This window comes from Danio rerio, chromosome 22, assembly GCF_049306965.1.
Source record: "Danio rerio strain Tuebingen ecotype United States chromosome 22, GRCz12tu, whole genome shotgun sequence".
Lineage (NCBI taxonomy): Eukaryota > Metazoa > Chordata > Actinopteri > Cypriniformes > Danionidae > Danio > Danio rerio.
The window spans coordinates 315,001-334,498 of record NC_133197.1 but is presented as its reverse complement, the minus strand read 5'-3'; the positions used below and the strand labels follow the sequence as shown (position 1 = coordinate 334,498).

At 42.8% G+C, this 19,498-nt stretch overlaps 2 protein-coding genes across 6 annotated transcripts; both read left to right on the top strand.

The window, feature by feature from the left end:
* The first annotated feature begins 24 nt into the window (after nt 1-24).
* On the top strand, nt 25-8,883 carry ssu72 (SSU72 homolog, RNA polymerase II CTD phosphatase). 2 transcript variants are annotated; one of them, XR_012397335.1, is made up of 5 exons: nt 25-208; nt 983-5,342; nt 5,494-7,101; nt 7,236-7,354; nt 8,451-8,883. XR_012397335.1 is itself a non-coding variant. In NM_200728.1 (5 exon segments), coding segments are annotated over 5 exon segments (585 nt in total). In that variant the 5' UTR covers nt 60-128; the 3' UTR covers nt 8,553-8,883.
* Nucleotides 8,884-13,554: 4,671 nt separating this feature from the next.
* On the top strand, nt 13,555-19,036 carry tmem240b (transmembrane protein 240b). Of its 4 annotated transcripts, none has more exons than XM_003200912.7 (4): nt 13,555-13,997; nt 14,160-14,266; nt 16,579-16,787; nt 18,621-19,036. In XM_003200912.7, exons 1-4 carry the CDS (start codon nt 13,956-13,958, stop codon nt 18,797-18,799), a joined length of 537 nt encoding a protein of 178 aa, XP_003200960.1. In that variant the 5' UTR covers nt 13,555-13,955; the 3' UTR covers nt 18,800-19,036. The 4 variants fall into 4 exon arrangements, with proteins under 4 accessions (XP_003200960.1, XP_073792948.1, XP_021325146.1 ...); XM_073936847.1 differs by having other exon boundaries at nt 14,160-15,293; XM_021469471.3 differs by adding an exon at nt 14,947-15,293 and having other exon boundaries at nt 13,555-14,732.
* The last annotated feature ends 462 nt before the right edge of the window (nt 19,037-19,498 follow it).

The window sequence follows — 19,498 nt, the reverse complement described above, 5'->3', positions numbered from 1 at the left end:
CGCTGACAGCTGCGCAGCGTCTCCGCCATTTTCTTCCTGTCCGCGGATCCGGTAGATCTGTCGAACCGAGCTCTCGCGTCGAAGCGTTTCCCGCAGAGCTGCTCATTTCTGTCCGGGTTTAGATAGCGATGCCGCCTCATCCGCTGCGTGTCGCGGTCGTGTGCTCCAGCAACCAGAACCGCAGCATGGAAGCGCACAACATCCTGAGGTAACGACGAGAAGCAAATCACCGAAAACCCCCGGCGAGACCCGTCCATCCGCTCACCGGTGTATTCCCGTCAGCTCGGTGTTTTCGGCAAACCGAGGTGTTCAGATACCGAGAAACAGCTGAGGTTCATTTAGAGAAGAACAGATTTCACATTCGCGCCGATTTAACGTTAACTTAGAGAAAACAAACGCGTCCCGAACACGGAAGAGGACGAAGATTTGCACATTTACTGGCTAAAATAACGCGTAGAATTGAGTCAAGAGAAGATCCTGAGGGAACCGTAGCCAGGATAAAGAGCCTTTAGCGTTATTTTGATATAAATATGAAAGTTTGGCTCACTTAGGAGGTAAAACCACAGCTCTCCACGCTGAACAGCGATAGGAACCACCACAAAGCGTTCTCTAATGATCATCACGGACATCAGAGAGCTTTTAACACACAGATCTTTGGGTTTCATCTGGTCATTTATTTGCCTTCTGATGGTGGCCAGTTAAAGTGAATAAATCACAGTGGAATGTGTCCCAAAACACGCTGGAAACCAGTGAAATATACTCGTTTTAATGGTTCAATGATGTTATTAACGCTAGCTTTCATCACCATACTAATGTAGTACAGATTTCCAGAGAGAGAGCACTCTTTGTTAGCCAGATTAACTAGCGTCCTCAGGTGAGTCTGGTGGGTTTAAGTAGGTCAGGAGAGTCTGCGCAGGTTTAGACAGGGTGTTTCAGGTGTGTTAATGATCTGATCTGCTCACTGTCTCTCTTATTTCTACAGCAAGCGAGGGTTCGACGTGCGCTCCTTCGGCACAGGGACACATGTGAAACTCCCTGGACCCGCACCGGACAAACCCAACATTTACGACTTCAAAACCACTTATGAGCAGATGTACAACGACTTGGTCCGTAAAGACAAGGAACTGTATCCCGAGCGCACACACTGAAACACACCCGATTCAGAGACGCCCGCAGCAGAGCAAACCCCTGATTATTAGCGAGGGTCCTGAATGAACACACACCGCGTGCTAAATAAGACACATAATGCATGACTTCAATAGTTTGGGTCACAGGAATAGTTCATCAGATGAGTTCACGTCCTCATGTAGTTCTTAATATTAGCTTAATATTCCTCAGAATACAGAACAACACGATGTTTAGTAGATTACTGATGGCACATAGGCAGACTTAATTTATTACGCGTTTAAATTTGATTTATTTACAGTGAATTATTCCAGCTAGTATGAAGACGTGCTGTCAGTGATCTGATCACAAGCAGCGTGTGAACTATACACTGGCGATCAGGGGGGTCCACGTTTTATTAAGTTTTCAGTGAATCAAGTCTATTTAAATGACATCAAATTTATTAATAAGACGTATTTACGTTTTCAGTGTTTTGAGGGATATTTGATGTATTTTGACATCCGCTAACTTGTAACTATTCAAGCTGTGCGTCTAATTTAATTTAAGGCTGCATGTTCATACAAACACCGGTCTTACAAGAAAAGTGTCCATCGCTGCTCCAGATCTGTCAGGTTCACACTGCTGGATGATTCCTGCTGAGACTAATAAGCACGATTATTCATCATGCCATTATAGGGGTGGTCAAATCTATATTCATATTATTTCGTTATTAACACTATTATTTAAGAATCAGCTCAGAAAAAGCTCAGTGTTAAAGGGCTGACTCCCTCAAACATCTTGTGATGTCCATCAGGGTGGATCAGCAGGGTCAATCTCCCCCAAACCGCCCTGTAATTGGCACCCTGATCGCAAGTAGTGCAGGGAGAAATTACGCTTTTAAAAGCTTTGAGTTAATCTCTGTGTAGACCGAGTCACTGTTTCAGTACGCCTGGAACAGCACATGCTGGCGCCGCCTGCTGGGCGAAGCTGTCAATGCGAGCAGAATTAGGCAAAGCATGCAGCACTAACCTTCAAGCACATGGAGCCTGTTCACATGTTTGAATTTTTCAGAAGCAATATTTGATGAACCTCAGATACTTTAGTATTCCCATATGCTGACAAATGAGTAAGAAACAGTCTGATAAACATCAGATGAAAGAGAAATCAGCGTTGAATTTACAGTCCCGCCCTCATAGACGCTGCATTGCAGCCGCCTCACGTAAGCGGCATTTATTATGTAATTTGATTTAAAGATGATATACAGTAGTCCCTCGTTATTCACGAGAGTTACGTTCTAAGAATACCCCGCAATAGGTGAAACCTGCCAAGTAGTCCGCTTTGTTTCTGTACAGTTATTATAGATGTCTTAAGGCTGTAACTACACACTTTTCTCAGACAGGCATTAACATTTTTACACTTTACTCTCTCGTTTAAACACTCGCAAAGCTCAAACCTTCGTAGAAAAGTAAGTTAAGTCCTGACATTGGTGACGTATGGTCTTGTTTCTGGGTCGCGCCGCTGCTCATTTGAAATGAGAAAATATTTGTTTAACCTCTTCAGGCCCGAGGTGTTTTTTACATGCATTTTTAATTTCTTTTTGCTCTTTGAGCTTATTGTAACCTAATTAGAATAAAGATCTAAGTATATTTTTTTGATATGATATACTTTTAAAGGAAATGATGGCTATATGTGTGGACTCGTGGTCCCTATTTACATAAAACATTTTTTTTTAAATTATCCAAAAAAAAATTTATGCAAATTTAACTTTTTTTTTATTATTATTTGTTTTAATTATCAGAGAGTAAAAACAAAATTTTTTTTCCCATCTGTAACCAAATATAAAACATTCAAAGTGTTTTAAACAGCCACTAAAGAGCTAAAATGTGCCGTCCACATATGTGGACACTTGGGCCCTAGAAGGTTATGACCCCTTTTTAGTCGTATCTCACGTTAAAGTAAATTTAATATAAAATCAAAGTGTACACGACAGTCTCTAGACTTGCTGCATCACAAATGCCAAACTTTGTGGGGGGAAAAAAAGCTACCGCAGGCTTCTTTGACAGTGCAGAAGGTTTTGTCGTCATTGTGTCGGGAGAACTTGCAAACACAGTCCAGCACTTCAGAGCCACACTGCTAGCGATACAAGATTTATGCAGATTTGACAAGCTGAGCGCATTCTGTGATACGGCACGGAGATTGATCGACAATGGTATACTGCCAATCAGAATGCAGAACACAGTGCGCTGTAGAAAACAGCATGTCAAACTACACAAAGAAAATCCACAAAGCTGCGAAAAGCGAGAGACCACTGTAATACATAGTATATCTCAGGCCAACAAGAGACTATTAGCTATTACTCCTTTTAATTTAGGTAATTCCTCACTTAAAATGAGCATAAACTAGTGAAGCTGATCTGTGGTCAGTTATAACTGAAACCCGTTCAGTGATTCTCCACTAGAGGGCGATCTGAGTGAACATGCGTGAGTGATGTGCATTGTATGGTATCGCACAGATCACCCCCTAGTGGAGAAATTACTTTTGGAAACCGTTCTGACAGCCTTGTTTACTGAAATCGCATGAGATCTGAACCACTGATTCAAAACTGAACATTCAGGACGCAGTTTAATGACGAAGGTTCCGCAGCTTCATGAAGCAGTGTTTCAGAAGCAGCCGTCACTAATCTAAAGTGTTAAATCGAGACACAATAGCGTTATTTATTAGCAATGCGTCTCTCGTGTTGGGTTTTTCCAGACTAGAGTGAACTAGTTTAGTAGTTTTCTTGCTTATTCTGCCGTCACGCACCGCAGTATCTGCCCTAAGTGCTCTATCCGACTATAAACAGGCTTAAATAATGGCACTGATTTACCCTCACAGTGAGCTGTAACGCTAGCAGAGATCCTTGTGATTCATATCTAATATCTGAAGTTCAGATAAGATAACAAGTATAACTAATGTATTTAAAGGGGCCGTTTGTAAAGGATGTAAATGCTGAAAACAAACCCTTTTAAGTCGATTTCTTCTGTTGAACACAAATGAAGATATTCTGGGTAATTCTGTTGGGTTTTTTGTCTTACTGCAGATGTCCGTGTCTGTTTTTGTCCAGCATTCTTCAGAATATCTCGCTTTGTGTTTAACAGAAGAAGTAAAACTGAGTAAATGACCATGTTTGGCTGAGCTGCCCCTTTAAGGCGGTCCAGAGACTGTATGTACACCATGTTTTAGGATAAGATCGTCTTTAGCGGTGCTGATGATGGCAGAACGGGTCATACATGCACATTTCTCTCTATTGAGATGAGTTGAGGCGAGGACCTGGAAACGGTCACCTTAAAGGGGCAGTTCACACAAAAATGAACCTTCGTTATTAATTACTCGCTCCAAACCCGTTCATCTTCAAACACGAATGAAGATATGAGAGCTTTCTGATCCTCTACAGACAGCAGGATCAGTCGTAATGTTAGGAAGCTACAGGAACACTTTCATGCACAAAAAAGCTCTAATAATGTGTTCAGGGTCAGTTCAGGTTGTGTGTTCATTATACACACACACACACACACACACTGTAAAACAAATCTGTAATTTTACAGTTTATTCCCGGCAGTGCCGTAAAAAAAAAAATTACAGAAATATAGTGTAAAATGACGGAAATTAAATTAAACGAAAATTAATTTAAATTTAATATCTGTTGTTTTACATTAAATTTCTGTAATTTAATTTCTGTAATTTAACAGCCGTTAAACCCTAACCCGTTATTATTATTATTTCCATCTGCTGGAAATAAACCCTAGAATTCTGGATTGTTTTTACAGTGTGTATGCATTTTTCTGGCTATATTAATGAATAATTTACAAATGTGTCTGCATGTACATGTATTCAGCCTTTTAATGGGTATTTCAGTTTTATTATTGAGTAATGTGCAAACGTTTCGATGTTTAGTGTATGGTTCAGTTTCTAAAGTACTATTTACTAGTCTTTTAGTAGTTAAATATTGTAGCTTTATTTACCAAACACGTGTTTAAATTCGCACTCCTACGTCTTAATAAAATTAAGTTAAAGGGACAATTCAGCCAAAATTGTCATTTCAGACTTCCGCTTGTCTTTGTAGAAAACCGGTAACCATTGACTTCCATTGTGTTTGCTTTTCCTACAATTAAAGTCAATGGTTACAGGTTTCAGCATTCTTCACAATATCTTCTTTTGTGTTCAACAGAATAAAGAAAGGTTTCGGGTGTCCAAACTCGGTCCTGAAGGGCCGGTGTCCTGCATAGTTTAACTCCAGCTTCCTTCAACACACCTTCCCGGAGCTTTAGTATATGCAGAGAGCTTGATGAGCTGCTTCAGGTGTGTTTAATTGGGGTCGGAAGTAAAATATGCAGGTCAGCGGCCCTCCAGGACTGGTTTAAAACCGCATGATGGACAGTAAATAATGAGAATTAAAATGTTTGCCTGAACTATTCCTTTAAGATGTCGTTTTAATAAAGGGTTACTGGTCCTAAACTCCCAAAAACACTCCATATAGTTCTGCAGCTTTCTTTAATTCATTACATATTATTATTATTAATTGAACTTCTCTGCATGAATAACCAAACAGATTCTGTGTGGCTTTTAGACTCCACTAATTCAAAGCGAAATGTTCATCAAGGTTTCCAAGCTTCATGCAGCATTTCTGAAAAGCAGCCGTCGGTAATATTTACACTACAAACACATGCGGTGAGTTTCCCACATCAGAACTCTGTGTTACTCCTGCAGTAGCGCTCGTGCTCAGCCAGTGCTGGAGAGAGTGCAGATGAGTCTCGGGTGTGCTGATCTCGAGACGTCAGGTGTGGTTTAATAGTGTCGCTCGGCGTTTATACCATAGTAATGAGTCACACGCTCATTCAGGGACAGTTTCAGACTAGTGGAACACTAAAGAAGATATTTTGTAGAATGCTGAAAACCTGTAACCATTGACCTCCTATTGTGTTCAACAGGAGAAACCCGTGAAGGTTAGGAGCAGCATGTAGGAGAGTAAATGATGAGTGCATGTTTATTGGGGTGAACTGTCCCTTTAAGACTCTTGGATCTCTTTAAATTCTCGATTTTCTGCAAAATGTTGATGCTTAAAGCGAGAACAAACCCGTTCCCGAAATCAGCTTAACACAGGACGGTTCTCAGCCGGTTAGCAGACGTGTGTTTTGCATAAACTCTGTTTATTTGAATAATTTAAATCTTAATCAGACGTCTTCATATCTCCAGCACTGATATTACAGCTGATGAACACAATAGCAGATATTTAGAAGAATGCTGAATTGATTTCTGAACAGTAGAGTTTAGTTTCCTTCAGAATATCTTCAGTGTTCAGCAGGAGAGAGAGACCCGCAGGTTTGGAACAGGAGGAGAAATGACCTTATTATGACCTGAATTATTGTTATTATTGTGTCCTGTCCCTTTAAGAGCGGACCGGTATCTGCACTTGAACACTAGACAGACAGACAGGCTGGGGAAGGAGAAGCTGGTGTATAGTGTGTTGTTGAAGGACTGATGATGAAGACGGCCTGCGCTGCTCTCTCCTGCTGTCATCAGTCTGGTTTGTTGGTTTATCTGACTGAGGTGTTTATTCAGGGTTTCATTTCTCTCACTCCACAAGCCTTCTTTATTCAGACGTTTGAAATGTGTTTGTGGTGTGCAGATTTGCATGATTTCACACCTTTATGAGCTCTAATAAATGCCGTATATCACTGTTCAGTAGCTCATACGTGAGAGATCTGCTGCTGTCAGTGTACACTAGTGCAGAAACACAGATCATTAGCCTGAATGAGTCAAGCGGACGTTCTGCTGTGTGTGTGTGTGTGTGTGTTTTCCTTGACCGCGTGCTGCTCAGATACACACAGAACGGCATCCTGCACATGCTGGACCGCAACAAGCGCATCAAGTCTCGTCCAGAACGCTTCCAGAGCTGCAGAGACCAGTTTGACCTGGTGATCACCTGTGAGGAGCGAGTCTACGACCAGGTGCTGGAGGGTGAGCGGACACACACACACACACACACACGTCCCCACAGGGACACAAAAACATGTGCACACACATACATCATACACAACAAATAAATATACTGTGTGTGTGTGTGTGTGTGTGTGTGTGTGTGTGTGTGTCAGACCTGAACTCTCGTGAGCAGGAGTCGTTCCAGCCGGTTCATGTCATCAATGTGGACATTCAGGATAATCATGAAGAGGCGACGCTCGGAGCTTTCCTCATCTGTGAACTCTGCCAGTGTGTGAGTACTGCAGCACAACACACACACACACACACACAGATACACACAAGCATTCACATACACACACTTATACCATACACAAATATTCAGACATACCCCACACACACAAACACCAACCATACGCTCAGACTTAAACTCTCAGACAACCATTCATAAACACCATACACACACACACACCAAACACACACAAACACATCAGACACATCTTACACATACATCATACACACACAACATTCACATGCACTCAGACACACCTTCCACGCACACAGACACCATTCACATGCGCACACACACCATACACAGTCAAACACACACACAACATACACTCAGACATATCTTACACACACACACCATTTTCATGCACACACACACACACACACACACACACACAACATACACTGACATATCTTACACACACACACACACCATATACACACACCATTTTCATGCACACACACACACACACACTCAGACATATCTTACACACACACACACCATATACACACCATTTTCATGCACACACACACACACACACTCAGACATATCTTACACACACACACACACCATTTTCATGCACACACACACACACACACACACACACACACACACTCAGACACACCATATACACACCATTCACATGCACACACACACACTCAGACACATCTTACACAAACACACACACACACCATTTACATGCACACACACAAGTTACACAGTCAAACACACACACAACATACACTCAGACACACCTTACACACGCACACCATTTACATGCGCACACACACACATACAAATGACACATACACACATGCACATATAGACATTCACCCAATACACACACACACAATTCACACCACACTTACACAGACACACTATACACACAGTCAGACATGTATACAACACTACATACCACACACACACACACACACTCTCTCTCTCAAACACACACACTCTTATTCCCTCTCTCACACACACACACACACACACAGTGTTGTCTGCAGGTTTGATGTTTTTGTGTAGTCTTGAGTTATCAGTGCAGAATAATGTGTTGATGTGTGTGTGTGTGTGTGTGTGTGTGTGTGTGTGTGTGTGTCAGATTCAGCACACAGACGATATGGAGAACGAGATGGACGAGCTGCTGCAGGAGTTCGAGGAGAAGAGCCATCGGCCGTTCCTGCACAGCGTCTGCTTTTACTGACCGCAGCAGAGTGTGTGTGTGAGACCTCTGACCCCAGCACACACACACACACACCTCCGTCAGGTGGAGGACGACAGCTCCACACCTTTGCTTTCTCATGAAGTTTTCTTTTTCTTATTTAATGAGGGTGTGAAGCCCTCGGAGGACGTCCGTCTGTCTGCCTCCCTCTCTTCAGTTGTGTAAATGATGATGATGATGATGATGATGATGATGATGAGTCTGTAATTGTACCTGACGCAGCCCAGAGTGCCTGACATTATTATTTTTGTAAATATTGCGCTCTCGATGAGCGATGGAGTGAGTGAATAAAGCATGGCTGATGTTAACCGCACGCCTGCTGCTGCTCATGTGTGCTGTGTTTCTGACACTTGTGCATCCTCACATTCTCAACACACACTTCAGCCAATCAGCAATGAGGGGCGTGTCTAGTAATGAGGGCGGTGATATTGAAAGGAGGCGGGGCTTGCTGAGTGCTTTGGTGTCTTGAAGACTGCGGGGGTTTATTTCAGTGTGTTGATCTGCTTCCTGTTGAAGCTGAATATTGAGTAGGGGGCGGGGCTTGCGTTTTGCTCATTACCACAGCAAAGTATTTCTAAAAGGGGCGTGGCTAAATGTGCGTTCGCACCTATGGTGGCGAGAGCGTCAAAGTAGCTGGAAGTCATTCAGTATCAATGTGAGCCAGCAGCGTGTCTGTGCCAGTGTGTGGGCGTCGAAGAGCGTTGAACTCAAGGCTACATCCGTAATCGCACACTTCCATACTATATAGTACACTAAAAACCGTCAGCATAATGTGTCTGAATTCATAGAATATGAAAATCGCTATGTGAGAAGTACCCGGACGACCGACTACCAGCGAGATTCAGAAGTGCGCATCAGATGGACTCTACGCTATCCCATAATGCCCCGCCAGAAAATTTATGAATGGGAGTGAAGCAATACAACTGACGCGGGTAGGTCATGTGACCATGACACCTGAGTTCCGTTCATACTGCGCACATTCACAGCTCTTAGTGGGCTTAGTGATTTGGGGGCTCTAGCATTTTTGAAAATTAAACAATGTTAAAAGTGTGTGTATATATATATATGAAGTATATTTTATAGGTTTAAATATTGAAGGGAACCCTTATCTGCCTATTGTACAGGTAAAGGCAGTAGATTTACACGTAATGTTCGCTTTTTGAAAGTTTGGTGACGGAGCGTCTGAAAAGTCTCTGAAGTGAACAACACTAGCTCTCAGTGTATTCACTGCAGCGCTGCGCTCACACCGCATTACGGAGGGAACGTTCCATTATTCATGGGGGCCCTCGCTTTTGAAAAAGAAGTAATGACGTTCAAATCGTAACGATTATAGGCAGATTTTACAACATACGATAGAAAATGTGCTAAAGATTTGTGTGATTAATAGAGGCTTCTAGATATTGGTCTGTGGCCCCTGGCTCCCTTTCCTCGCTTATTGGTTAAGTCCGCCCCGGCACATTCAGACAGTATGGAATGAGCTTTTCTTACGGCAGAGTTGTACGTTTAAATGTAAATGAAGTACCGGCAGAGTAGACCGATTCGGACGCAGCTCAAGTCAACTTTATGGTAATGAGCTATGATGCGGTTCAGCAGCAGCCAATCATAACACAGAAGTCACCGACTTGAGAGGAGTCCGAAACCGCCTACTACTCAGTAGGTGCTGCATTTAAATTTAAACGTACAACTCGGCTGTTAGGAGAGTGCGCTCTATACAGTATGAGTGGAATTCAGACGTACTACATCCGTCAGTTGCGTTGCTTTACTCCCATTCATGAATTCGCTCGCGGGGCATCATGGGATAGCGCAGCATGCATGGGATGCACACTCCAGAATCCCGCCGGAAATAGTAAGTCATCTGGGCACTTCTCGCATTCTGATCTTCCAATTCTATGGATTCGGACACACTACTCGGCTCACACACTGACTTTAGCGTACTGTATAGTATGTTAGTACATGGTTTTGGACGCAGCCCCTGGTAGTTGTGAGATCGGATGTGGTTGCAGATGGAAGTGAACGAGAATTATTTCCATTATGTATTAAATTTGACATTTAATGTATTTTATTGTTGTCTACCCCTGACCCAACCCTAAACCCGGCCGTCACAGTAACGTAAAAACAGTAGCTGTACCGAGGATCACTGATGTTGTCTATTAAATTACCCAATTAACTGTATATTTAACGTTTACTCTCACCCCAGCCCTAAACCCGGCCGTCACATCGCTGTAAAATATTCATTATACAGTGTCATCAACTCTGCTGCTGCTGTATTAATGTGCATATCCACCTCCGGCCGGCCGCGTATCCCATCTAGACTTTACCAGAACACAGTCCACTGAACGTGGCTTCTGACCACAGATGTTTCCAAGGGCTTGACTATTGCGATCTCTGCATTTCCAGTTATTTACGATGTTACAGGGACAGACATTAGACGAGGGACTGTCGAGTGACTGCTGTGCACTAATGCTATAGCTGTGGAATCTCACTGCACCATGAAGACAGGACAAAACACTCGTGCAGTGTCAGAGTACTGCAGACGAATGGACACATGCTGGATAAGTGGAGCAAAGCCCCAGCACACGCAACATCTCAGTCAATTCCATAAGATGCGCAACATTTTCACGCTGGAAATCTGGCTTTTATGAGGGAACGCAACTCATTTGCTGATGCAGCGGCTCCTGTAGATGCCAGATCAGTGTAGTGAAGTGACGCTCTCGCCGCCAGAGCTGTGTAGGCAGAGTCTGCCGCTCTCGGTGTGAACGCACAGTAAGAGTATCTGAACTGACGAGCAGACGCCCAGACTGAAGATGAGCTGAACAAGCGCTGGTGTTCACAGGGGAATAACTTGTCCAGATGAATTGTTGACCTACAGAATAATGTGTGCCGGCAAAATACACTGCAGTTGGATTTCAGACGGACGGATCAACAGTGTGTGGGGAAAACTGCTCGCTCAGGGTGTCTGCAGGCGCTTGTCTTAAAAGTCGGCGCAATAGGCTAGTGGTCAGCACGCCGGCATATGGTGCAGCGGCACGTCAGGGTGTCCCGAGCTCCAATCCCGGCTCGAGGACACCCCCTTCCCCTCCCTCTCTCTCCAACTTTGCTTCCTGTCTCGATACTGTCCTATCTATAATAATAAAGGCAAAAAGGCCAAAAATAAATCTTAAAAAAATAATAATGTAAATGTCTTAAATCTTAAAATTCTAATTTTAGGCCTAAAGTAGTCCTCAATGTGCTGAAATATTGTGTTGTAGGTCTGAAATCTGTTCTTAAACAGGTCTACATTTTCCTCTGTTCGTGTATTGCTACCGAACCCCACACAATCACAGCAATCATCTCAATACATCTTTAAACTTTTGATTAAAAAGGTCATGTTTAACTGTATTCATCATAATGTTGAATCATTTTCCTCACAGTAGCATTAGTTTAAACCTTCTCCGTCTGTTTACTGCTGTGCACATCGACCTGGACACACTGTCATGCATACATTCAGTTTATTATAAACTTAAACATTTGTTCTTTTATTTTAAAGAAAGTTTATGTTGGGAAAAGTGTGGAGAGAGGTAGAGCTGTATTATAAACATGTAAACTATTTAATAGTTGAATATTACTGTATGATTGTGTGGGGAAATGTGTTTCATTATATTCATTCTTTTGATCGGGCAAATAAAAATCTTCTCCATCTGGAGCATTGAGAAAATCTTCAGCGTTTAGCCCTTAATGAGTCTACAATTCCACTCATCACGTCTTAAACATGTCTCAAACTCTGACAACCTGCAGAAACTCAACTGAGCACCCTTAAATTGTCAGGATATGACGACTTCTGTCACGATTTAAAAATGGACTGTCTTTCAGTGTAACTCAGCAGTTGACAGCTTTATAAACACTCATATTCAGTATCTACTTATATTAATCCAGTTAACACTGACAGGGGACCAGTAACTGTACAATTTTACAGAGATGAGTTCACTAAATACTGCTCCAAACTACAAAAATCACTTCATTTGCATAGGGATTGTACACGACACGACATCTATACTAATGTAAACGATTAACAGTTGTCTACAGCTATAGTGTGTATTACACTGCAACACACCACAGTTTACTACAGTCAAGCTAAAGTACACCACAGTATGAGTTATTCATTCATGTTCCTTTGGCTTAGTCCTTTTATTATTCAGGGATCGCCACAGCGGAATGAACCGCCAACTATTCCAGCATATGTATATTTTATCCAACTCAGCGCTGGGAAACCCCCATACACACTCATTCACACACCCTCATACACTACGGCCAGTGTAGTTGATCAGTTCCCCTATAGCGCATGTGTTTGGACTGTGGGGGAAACCGGAGCACCCGGAGGAAACCCACGCCAACACAGGGAGAACATGCAAACTCCACACAGAAACACCAACTGACCCAGCCGAGACTCAAACCAGCGACCTTCTTGCTGTGAGGCGACAGTGCTACCTGCTGCACCACCGTGCCGCCTTCAGTATGTATTAATGAGAGTTAGTCAGTTCACCATAGTCAACACTGCAGTCATTAACACAGAGGTGTTCTGTAATGAACTCTTGACTATAGCATCGTCAATCACAGTCTACACATCAGCATTCCCCAAACAGAGGAGCAATATATCCACAAATATGTCAAACTTTCATTACATGTATTTTAAATATTTAACAAATGCATAAAACTGCTGACTACAACTTTTACCTTCATGCATGTCATTTAATGCTGTAAAATATTATACATGACATGAAATCTGACACAGGCAACAGGAGCAAAACAAGTCAAATAAAAGAGGCCAAAATCAAATATTTCAATACATTTCTGACGCATATAAATGTGGAAATATATGCATTTCTTCAGTCTCTGTGATGTAAGCTTCCATTAACTGGCAGTTCTGCAATAAGATCAACTGAGCTGAGCTGGCCGATATGAGCGCGCGCTGTAGATGTGAATGTGTGCGCGCGCGCGCGCCCTCCTCGGGTCTGTTATTCCAGATGAGCCTGACGCAGGAGCTGCTCATTAAACTAATGGACTGATCTGAGATCCGATACAGCCCGAGTCCAGCAGCTTAACTTACACACACACACACACACACGCTTGAACACGCACACAGGCGAGCTGTAGCCGCGCGCGGAGGAACACCCGAGCGAGCCGCAGGTGAGCCATCTGATGCTCCGCCGGAAACAGCGCCTCTGGCCGGGCACACAAACACCGGAGACCCGCGCGGATGAGCTCCGCTTGACGGAAGATGAGGATGACGGTGGTCAGATGAGCTGAATTCCGTCTCAAGTGATGAAGATGATGGTGGTGATGTGTGTGTGTGTTCTGTGAGGAGCATCTCCGCGCCGTGATGATGATGATGATGATGATGCTGTGTGGATGAAGATGATGTTTATGCTGGCTGGAGCGGTTCTGGTGCTGGTAAGAAGATCTGTGTGAAGATTCTGCTGAGGAATTACATAACTCTGCCTGCCTGCAGCTCAGCTTTACTGATAATTGTGTGCTGTTCTGTGGAGAGGCATGTTGCGGTGCAGATTTAAGCGCTGATCGCGGGGAAATGGCAGTAGTTTTGCTGTTTTCCAGGCCATCGTGTGTGTGTCCGACATGAACGCGCTGCTGGACCGATTTCACAACTTCATCCTGCCGCGCATGCGCGGACCCGAGCGCGTGTGTCACTGCACCTGCGGCAGGTAAGACACGCCTTCTTTGTTCTTGCTGAAAACACCTGTTTATTGAACCCGTGTGTGCTGTCGGGGCGGTTTCCTCCACTCTGGGCTGATTTTGAGGTCACAGTTCTCTGTGTTTCAGCCAGTGTGATGATTTATGCAGACTAATCTTGTTTTGACACACATTTTGGGAAATATTTACAAAACCAAAGCAAACAGTGTATGGTGTGCATGACAGCGCATGATCAGTTCACTGTTCGCCATGTCACTGTTGATCATCAGGAAAGCTCCATGTCTGGCTTTACATGGAGAAGCGTCTCTGACTGAAGGCCGGTGTTTCTGAGCATCATTCCCTCACAGCAAACTAACGTGACAGGGGCGTGGCTAAGACTGACATCATCAGAGACGGAGCCAATCCAAATGCAGAAGCTCAGGTTTTGATTGGAGATGACCTAAACAGACATGATTATCAGGGGATGGATGTGCACAGGTGAGCGTGTGCTGTCAGTATAGACAGGTGTGTGTGTTCTGCTGTCAATCGTCACGCTCGGGCAGTGTAAAAGCAGCCCCCATGACTCCTGACGACACACTGACGCTCATGAGAGGAGGTTTGTGGAGACAGTCAGGTGTTGGGGTCAGTAGTTTTCCAGTGCTGGGTTTGGGTTATTTGGGTGAGTTGCTGTTCACCTGAGCCTCCGTCACAGGTGATGGAGAAGAGCTTGTTGAACACCGGACACCTGAACTGCTGAACCGCTGGACATCAGCAGATGAAAACAAGAGCAGGTCGCATTACAGAGACACAGCAGAGCCGAGCTGAGCAGAGCTGGAGAGATCCACTCCCACACACTGATGAGTCTGACGGAGACTGAGACCCACGCCAGCGCTCTGCTGTTCACTCCAGAGATGCAGACGCTAGCAGTGCTCCACACACCTATATATAAATCTGCACCGCAGAATAGTGCAGAAACCCGCTCGAAGATAACGTGCAGAACAAGCATCTGCAGCAACTGAGGAGGAGAAACATGTCAAACTCCACACATAAACAGCTGGAGTGAGTGTGTGTGTGTGTGTGTGTGTGTCAACCCTGTTACCCTCAACACTCTTACCCAAAACCCTGTTACCCTCAATCCTGTTACCCTCAACCATCTTACCCTCAGTCCTGTTACCCTCAACCCTCTTAGCCTCAACCCTCTTACCCTCAACCCCATTACCCCCAACCCTCTTACCCTCAACCCTCTTATCCTCAACCCTTTTACCCTCAATCCTGTTTACCTTAACCCCGTTACCCTCAACACTCTTACCCTCAATCCTGTAACCCTTAACCCTGTTTCCCTTAACCCTCTTACCCTCAACCTCGTTACCCTCAACCATCTTACCCTCAATCCTGTTACCCTCAACCCTCTTACCCTCAACCCTCTTACCCTCAACCTCGTTACCCTCAACCCTCTTACCCTCAATCCTGTTACCCTCAACCCCGTTACCCTCAACTCTCTTACCCTCAACCCTTTTACCCTCAATCCTGTTTACCTCAACCCTGTTACCCTCAACCCTCTTACCCTCAATCCTGTTACCCTCAACCCCGTTACCCTCAACCCTCTTACCCTCAATCCTGTTACCCTCAACCCCGTTACCCTCAACTCTCTTACCCTCAACCCTTTTACCCTCAATCCTGTTTACCTCAACCCTGTTACCCTCAACCCTGTTACCCTCAACCCTCTTACCCTCAATCCTGTTTACCTCAACCCTGTTACCCTCAACCCTCTTACCCTCAATCCTGTAACCCTCAACCCATTTTCCTTAACCCTCTTACCCTCAATCCTGTTACCCTCAACCCCGTTACCCTCAACCCTGTCATGCTTAACTCTGTTATCATCAACTCTGTTTTCGCTAACTCTGTTTTCGTCAACCCTGTTACTGCGACCCTGTTTCCTCTACTCTGTTAGTATCGACGCTGTTCCCTTCAACTCTGTTATTGTCAACTCTGTTTTCACCAACTTTGTTTTTGTCAACACTGTTACCTTCGATTTTGTAACCGTCGACTCTTTTACTGCCGAATTTGTTACTGTTGACTGGTACTGTCAACTGTTTTCATCAACTCTGTTTTCGTTTACCCTGTTACCGTCAACTATGTTACCGTTGACCCTGTTTTCATCGACTCTGTTACCATCAATCTTGTTACCTTTAACTCTGTTACTGTCAACTCTAATTATAACAGGTTTAAATTAAAAATGAATGGGGAAAATGTTCTGCTCTTCTGGTCGTCATCATGTGGGGTCCAGTTTTGTATTGTTTTCTTGAGTGTACAGTAATGTTCTGATGTTCTGCTTCTCTGGTAGGCATCATGTGGAGTATGTGATCCCGTACGAGGGCTCAGGCTCTCTCTCCGCAGGCTCCGGGGCCCCGCCAGCGGGCAGCAGCGTGAGCAAACAGGAGCTGGATCTGGTTCTGGGTCTCCTGATGGGCTTCTGCATCAGCTGGATCCTGCTGTGGCTGGACGGTGCTTTTCACTGTGCACTGCGTTTCTGGAGGAGCAGCAGACACTATGGTGATTCATTCATTCATTCATTCAAATATTTATGTCATTCATTCTGTCATGAATTCATTCATTCATTTAACTATTTTATCGTCAACTCTGTTACCTTCGACTCATTCGTTCTGTCATCCATTGATTCATTCTGTCATTGATTCATTAATTCTGTCATATATTCATTCTGTCATTCATTCTGTTATTCAATTATTCATTCATTCATTCATTCATTCATTCATTCATTCATTCATTCATTCTGTTTTTATTCAATCATTCATTCGTTTGCTCATTCATTCATTCTGTCATTTATTCATTCATTCGTTCATTCATTCAGTCATTCAATTATTTATTAATTCTGTCATTCATTCTGTCAACCATTCATTCATTGTCATTCATTCTGTCTTTTTTTTTTTCTTTCTGTCATTCATTTATTATTTCTGTCATTCATTGTCATACATTCAATCATTCATTGTCATACGTTCATTCATTGTCATTCATTCTGTCATTCATTTAGTTTGTCATCAATTCATTCATTCATTCATTCGGTCATTGATTCGTTCAATTTTTCTGTCACCCATTAATTCGGTCATTCATTTATTCTGTCATTCATTAATTTATTAATTTATTCATTCATTCGTCATTTATTTATTCAGTCATTCATTCATTCGTCATTCATTTATTCAGTCATTCATTCATTCTGTCATTCATTTATTCAGTCATTCATTCATTCTGTCATTCATTTAATCAGTCATCCATGCATTTGGTCATTTATTCATTCTGTCATCCATTCATTCAATCATCCATTCATTCGTCATTTATTTATTCAGTCATTCATTAATTTATTCATTTATTCATTCATTCGTCATTTATTTATTCAGTCATTCATTTATTCGTCATTCATTTATTCAGTCATTCATTCATTCTGTCATTCATTCATTCGGTCATTCATTTATTCAGTCATCCATGCATTTGGTCATTTATTCATTCTGTCATCCATTTATTCAGTCATTTATTTATTCAGTCATCCATTCATTCGGTCATTTATTCATTCTGTCATCCATTGATTCTGTCATTCATTTATTGTCATTCATTCATTCTATCATTCATACATTTATTGTCATTCATTTATTCATTCATGCTGTCATCAATTCATTCTGTCGTTCATTTATTTGGTCATCAATTTATTCATTCATTCGGTCATTGATTCGTTCATTATTTCTGTCACCAATTCATTTGGTTATTCATTCATTCATTCTGTCATTCATTCATTCTTTCAGTCATCCATTCATTCAGTCATTTATTCATTCTGTCATCCATTCATTCAGTCATCCATACATTAGGTCATCCATTCATTCTGTCATCCATTCATTTGGTCATTCATTTATTGTCATTCATTCATTCTGTCATTCATTCATTAACTCTGTGATTTATTCATTCTGTCATTCATTCATTTATTGTCATTTATTCATCATTCATACTGTCATTCATTCATTGTCGTTCATTCATTCATTCTGTCATTTGTTCGTCCATCCATCCATCCATCCATTCATTCATTCATTCATTCATTCATTCATTCACACTGCTGCTATACAGATACATGTAAATAACGAGACGCATGCACTGGAAACGGATTCATTAGATTTACTCGTGTTTTTTATAGTAACTTGTTGAACATTACTTTATTAGTCTGTTTAGATTCACATCATGTCCGCTGTTTTCAGCCGCTGCGCTTTAAAGAGCGTGCAGTCAGTGCCCTGTGAGCATCTTCTGCTGTCTGTGGAGGATAAGGGAGCTCTCCCATCACAGCTAATATATGTGTGTGTGTGTGTGTATATGTGTGTGTGTGTTCAGGAGCTGACGGGGATGTGTGGAGGTCATGGCGGTGGGTTTCTCGCGTCTGTAACCTGCGGGAGCTGCGCAGACGCCTGCAGACGCGCCGCGAGGACGCCCCAGACGCCGCCGCTAATAATGTGGTCCACGTGCGGCAGAAGCTCTACCACAACGGGCACCCGAGCCCGCGCAGACTCTGACAGACAGACAGACAAACTCTCCGTGTGTGTTTCTGCTTGCTGTGTGTTTTTCACGGGTTTTGTGAGTGTTAGTTTTGTAGGGGTCGACTCGTCACCAGGGAGGGGTTTGCATTTTTTAGACCACTATTTGTGTACAGGGTAACTGTTTTAGCACAGGGCATGCTGGGTAATGTGTAGTCCAGCCGATCCGCTGCTGTGTTCGCTGTTTGTGTGACATTAAAGTGATGGTTTGATGGAGCACAGCTTTCAGCCTCACGTCTGCGCGTGCGTGTGTGTGTGTGTGCGTGCGTGCGTGTGTATGCTTGTGTGTGTGTGTGTGTGTGTGTGTGTGGTTTGGATAAGTTCAGTGTCCTCATATGACACTGGCCCACTCAGTGATGCTCATGTAGTTTATTGATTTTCAGTTTGGAGTTTGATTATTCGAGTTGTGTTCATGTAGTAGTTCCATGAATTTATGATGGAGATGTGTCCACATTAACAGTTTTACCATTTAGGAAACTAAAAAAATCATATTTTTAAAACTATGTGATATATTTACTGTGCGAAACTTACAAAATAAATCAATGAAACATGATTTATACTTAATTTTCAAATGTTTGGTGAAAAGCCAATAATTTTGACCCACACAATGTATTTTTGTGAATATATATATATATATAATTAAATACTAAACATACATATAATTAAATACTATATATA

Excerpts from the sequence above, each read along its gene's own strand:
- tmem240b (XM_003200912.7), top strand. The coding sequence starts at position 13,956 with ATGAAGATGATGTTTATGCTGGCTGGAGCGGTTCTGGTGCTG. Across the intron at positions 13,998-14,159 it reads CTGGAGCGGTTCTGGTGCTG|GCCATCGTGTGTGTGTCCGA; the intron begins GTAAGAAGATCT and ends GCTGTTTTCCAG. Across the intron at positions 16,788-18,620 it reads GAGGAGCAGCAGACACTATG|GAGCTGACGGGGATGTGTGG; the intron begins GTGATTCATTCA and ends GTGTGTGTTCAG.